This window comes from Lactuca sativa, chromosome 9 (genome assembly GCF_002870075.4).
Source record: "Lactuca sativa cultivar Salinas chromosome 9, Lsat_Salinas_v11, whole genome shotgun sequence".
NCBI classification, from domain to species: Eukaryota; Viridiplantae; Streptophyta; class Magnoliopsida; order Asterales; family Asteraceae; genus Lactuca; species Lactuca sativa.
Window position 1 is genome coordinate 226,999,378 of NC_056631.2, and position 5,479 is coordinate 227,004,856.

Here is a 5,479-nt window from a genome sequence, read left to right on the forward strand (position 1 = left end):
CGACACGTCGAGTATTTTCCTAACTCCACCTGGCATGAGTTGCGGGGCCACCTCGACTCAACTCGCCGAGTCTCAACAACAACTCGGCGAGTTCAAACTTGACTCAGGCCACCCGTCAACCCTCTCTGACTCTCCCTGACTCACTGAGTCAACCCCTTAACTCGGCAAGACCACTCGCTGAGTGGTTATGGACAATCTTCATGCTACTCGTCGAGTCTGTTCTTCAGACTCGGCGAGTCTATGCCATGCATAAACTCAAACTCACTCCTGAGGTCAGATCCGTTCCAATAACTCATAGATCCAGTCCTTCCAAGCACATACATCACATAAAGTGACTATCTTGGTGCTAATGCAAAGGTTCGAAGGCCTTATTTAATGATATGGTCTCTAGAATGCTATTCTAAGCTCATGGCCTCCATTAACACTCATAAAGCTTGAGGGAAAAGGGTCTATGGACCTCTTTGGGCCCAGATCTGAAGCACCAACACGTGAGGAGGCCAATTACTCCATGGATCATTCCACAAAGAAACCCTAACTCTAAGATTTACACCAAGGACTGAGAAAGGAACGAATGGTTACCTCAAATGAAGTCTCTAAGCTTAGGAATCATTGGATTAGCACCTTCTTTGGTCTCCTCTTGCCTTGATCCCCTTCTATATGCAAAAACACCCACAAATAGTGAAGGATCTTCCTCTTCTCTCTCATAAAACGCTCAAAGACTCTTTAGGGTTATCTCTGGGGTTGGTGGCCGCAAATGACGGCCATAAGCCCCTTTAAATAGGTCTCATACCTTGGAAATTAGGGTTTCATTAAACAGCATGGACTCGCCAAGTCCACCTTTTAGACTCGCCGAGTCCAGACGCGAACCCGTGCCCAAGCCGCGATCATTCTCGGCGAGTTTGAGCTCCAACTCGCCGAGTCTCCTCACAAATCACCAGTATTATAAGAATAAATAATACCTGGGAATCTGGGCTGTTACATTGAGAGAGAAACTGGTTTCTTGACATGGAAATGGATGAAATTAAGGAAAATGATGGGTATCATCTATATATGTGGGAGGTTCACGACCATGATGGGTGTACGGTCGTATACCCATATGTACGGCCGTACACTCCTCTTGAAGGAGTGTTTGGCCCGAATGCAACACTTATGACTTAGATAACTCATCCCTAAACCCTAACCTTGATTGTACTAGGATTATAACACTCAAACAGACCCTAAACAATGCTAAAAGATAGCAGAAATGAGTCTGACCTTGATTGAATTGAATATTGTACAAGATAGAGACTTCGGGTTGTCACAGTTTCATCACAACATGAAGACAAAAACCAATCCTGACTCTAAGTGAATCCAAATGTCGATCTCCGCCCTAAGGTCTCCAAGGCTTCACATTTACACTTTCTCTTTCTCTCTCTCTCTCTCTCTCTCTCTCTGTCTCTCTCTCTTGGACCTGAACTCCATTCTTATTTGTGTCAGACAAACAGAACAAACAGAAGTTGCATTGTAGAGTCCTTTCTCAGAGGCCCTAGCTACAATAGAGCCGAGTCCAGACTTGGTTTTAGACCAAGGAGACCGAGGAAGCTCTGGAAATCCTATTCCGCTAACATTACACACAAGCAGTTTAGGCATGGTGAGCACAAATGTGCAAGGATCCATGAACCCGAGGGACACCTTAGTGAAACAAGGATTTGACGGATATGCATCTGATGACTCATGGTCTCGTTACCGCCCAACAATAGAATCTGGGCTGAGGAAATTTGAATCCTTCAAAAGGGATCTTCAAGCAAGGAAAACTCAACAAGTGCAACAACAACAACAACAACAGAAAGAAAAATCCCATCTCCAAGTGGAGAAGTATTCAGCCACTATGATCAACAATGCGGAAACGGTGCATGATATCCTTTCATTTCAACAATGGATGTCAGATATGGAAAACACCATGCAAAAGGTTTAAGAGATGGAAAATGCTGCTGCTCCTTCAAAGCCTCCTCCAAACAACAAAGTTCATGAGTCAAATGAAGATGGCACTGCCATTGACATCAGTTCTGCTCCAACCTTTGGCTTAGATGAAAACACCAACGATGAAGTTCAATAGCCTCTCCCGTCATATGACTTCATCATGGTTCTAGATAATGAAGAGTCAAGTGGTTCCCAACATTCCACTTATAAGCCTAAAGAGAAAAGGAAAAAGAAGCTAGTTATATCAAGAAAGGAATTCCTTGACCTGTAATCTAAAGTTGATCAGATTCTGGCTGGAGTATCTTCTGCCACACTGTAGACTGCTGATGCCCCCTCAAAACAATCTCTTCTTGATCAAATTGAAATCTTGGAAACTAGGGAGAAGCTCACTGCAGAGAGGGTTCTTCTACGCATAGAGATGTGTATCAGACAACTTGATAATCAATGGACATCTGACCATATGGAATTTCTCTCCCACTTCTTCCAATCCTGGATGGGGGATCACTTGTAGGAATGACATAATGCTAATCCACACAATTCTTCTGGTCATGCCTTTTCCTCTTTACTTTCTATATTGCCATATGCAATGATGGAGATGGACTACTTGGGATCAGCAGAATTCTAAAACTACGTAACCAACTGCTTTCACACCGTACGAACAACATCCGGAGCAAGGAGCCCAACAGTTTGGAAGATATCTTAAGAAAAGGTTTTAGCACCGGTCTATCCTATATGTACTCCAGTTTATTCGAAGTCTCCCAATGGTGTAAGGCCGTCGACTTATTGGGAAAAAGGAGGAAGATCACTTTGATCTCTTGTTTGGCAGAAGATCTCATCAAAGAAGTGAAAGAGCTAAAAACCGAACTCCAACAAACCCTACAAACTTAAGAAAACAAATCAAAGCAACTTATTGAGGAAACTCATATTGCGTATGAATTAGGGTTTTTGGTTCTTCATGAAACAATCAAAGGGTTGCAGTGATCCTTTTCTACCAAAGCAAGTGTTGATGAAATTTTCTGTCTCACAAAAAAAAATATCAAACAGTTTCCAACCCCCAGATTCCTACCAACAAAGTGGTGTGTGCTCAAATGGACAAGAAATTCAACACGAATTTTCAAAAGCCGGGTTTTTTGAAGTTTGGTTTGAGGAGCAAGCAGAGCCTACTTCCTCAAAAGAGGGAAGTGATCTGAACAAAGAGATAAGGAATGAAACTAGTTCGTCCTCTAAATCTTCTAAGACCAAAACTTCCTATGTTCAAAATTTTCAAACTCCTCCTTGACACCAACCATCCACAGAGCTCACCAAAGATCCAACTCCTCAGGATTCTCTTCGACAATCAACTTCTCCTCACCTCAAGGATATGGAAGAAGAAATGTCATCAGACCATACCGATGACTCCCCCTCAAGAGCTTAAAAGAAACAAGATTGGAGGGCTGCAAAATTCGCAGATGAGATTTAGAGAGCACAAGGATTTGATAAAACCTTCGATGAAACCCTACTCAACTCATGGGTAAACTCTACTCGCGGACTCCTAGACTCTGACTACATTCCAGTTCTTATGTATGATGAACCACCTTCTGATGGATATTGGGATATTCCAATTTATCCAAACTCAAAATAGTTCCCAGTATTCCAATCCTTTGAACTCACCATACCCGAAGACAGAAGGCTCCCCATGGATTTTGAGCATTTGAGTCTATTCTATGCCAAGCATGGTGGAAAATTCGAATACATTTGGTCCAATGACAGACCGGATGAGGTGAAAAACTACAAGATCACGGAATTCACGAAAAGTGAATTATTTCAATACACCCTGGCCTGGAGAAAATGTGAGTATGTCAGATCTCAACCAGACTTCGTTTGCATGAATCCTAAAGAGATCTTCCAGATTGCTCGGATGTTCCAGGTAAAGCCAGAAAAATATCCCAAGATGAATGTTGCCTTCGAAAGGGATTTTGAATTCTTGAAGGCCCTGGGGTGTGATTTTGGAAAGATAGATGCAGAGATTCATCATGTTCTTGCTAAAAAGTTCGATTTTCCTCCCTTCAATCACGTTCCAACCATCATTGAAGGATTTCAAGAGATGAACATTTGTGCAACAAGATTTCCAAAGTCGGGATAGTATAAAAAGAAGTCTCAAGATAGTCTAAAATTCTTCATTCCAGTTACAAAAATTCATTCTTTAACCAAGAAGCAACTAGAGATCACCTTAACCTAGGTGCAAAAGTCCAAGCACACCTATGAAGAAGTAAAGTTTGAAACTTCAAGGAGGATTAAATGGATTTTTGAATTCAGGAAGTTTTGGTGGATCATCATCAAGTCCTCAAGATGAATCAATGAATAACTTAGCTGAGAGGTCACTTCGGGGGAAATTGTTGAAATAAGAAAGTGACCCCTTTGCCTAAGTGAACCCGAAGAGAGCTACTCAGAGACTACTTTTATCATCATGTGAACCCAAAGACGTGCAGACGATCCTTACATGAAGACTGTCATAAGTTACCATTTACTGACATTTATTGTAATCGTTGTAATATCCGGTGTACCATTCAAGGTCATGAAGTCAGTTTCTTTATGTAATTTTATTATTTATTTGTAACTTTTGGGAATCTATAAATAAAGCTTCCCACTTCATCTATTTTTACAACTTCAGAGTTTAATAATATAAGCTCGTTCATCTCTAAATATCAAGTTATCTTTACTGATACTTAAATTGAGTCCTTCTTCACTTGTGTTGTTCATCATATATTAACTTGTGTTTGCATGCAAACTATATTACGATTCAATTAAGTGTCTACTTGTTTAATGCTTATTGATATAAAATCGTTGCTATTTACGTTCCTTAAATTTCTGCAATCTAACATATCTAGCTTATTATTGTTGAGCTAACAAGATCCATTGAGATTAACTTATTATTCTGAAACTTAATATCTCGTTACTAATGTTTATCAAGTTTTTCTATCAACAGTACAAGCTGCCTAGATTTGGTGAACAGAGGTCCTTATGAGAGTTATAATTAGATATTTATTCTATTGACCCTTTAATTATCTAAGGAATCTCATAACCCAACAATAGTAATTATATTTCTACTGAGAAGCATACACTACTAGAAAATAGACCTTTAATGACGCACTTTTTACGACACGCGCTGATTAACGATACGCAATAGGACGTGCCCTTAAAATAGTGTTATCTCTCCAAAAAATTTAAGGATTTACGTCACGCATTATTGCATGCCCTTAATTTAGTGTCTCAAGAAAAAAAATTAGAAAAACGGAGGGCGCTTTATCTTAAACGCGCGTCGTTTGTACATGTCGCTTTATAATTTTAATGGAACGCGCTTTTAGTTAATGAAGGGGGAAACGAAATCCCCAAAATTTTGAAAACCCGCCTTGTTTTTTCTATCTTCTATCTATTTTTCATCCTTGCAATCCACTCTCCCCTCTCTGATACTCTCTCCTCTAGATCTCCCTTCATCCTCTACCTCCCGTCTCTCTGTAAACCTCAAAGGTGAATCGTAATT

General features: G+C 40.3%; 1 protein-coding gene across 1 annotated transcript; it reads left to right on the forward strand.

Moving 5' to 3' along the window:
* Nucleotides 1-1,957: 1,957 nt before the first annotated feature.
* On the forward strand, nt 1,958-2,847 carry LOC111900196 (putative ATP synthase protein YMF19). The gene is made up of 2 exons (XM_023896067.1): nt 1,958-2,086; nt 2,488-2,847. Exons 1-2 carry the CDS (start codon nt 1,958-1,960, stop codon nt 2,845-2,847), a joined length of 489 nt encoding a protein of 162 aa, XP_023751835.1.
* Nucleotides 2,848-5,479: the final 2,632 nt, after the last annotated feature.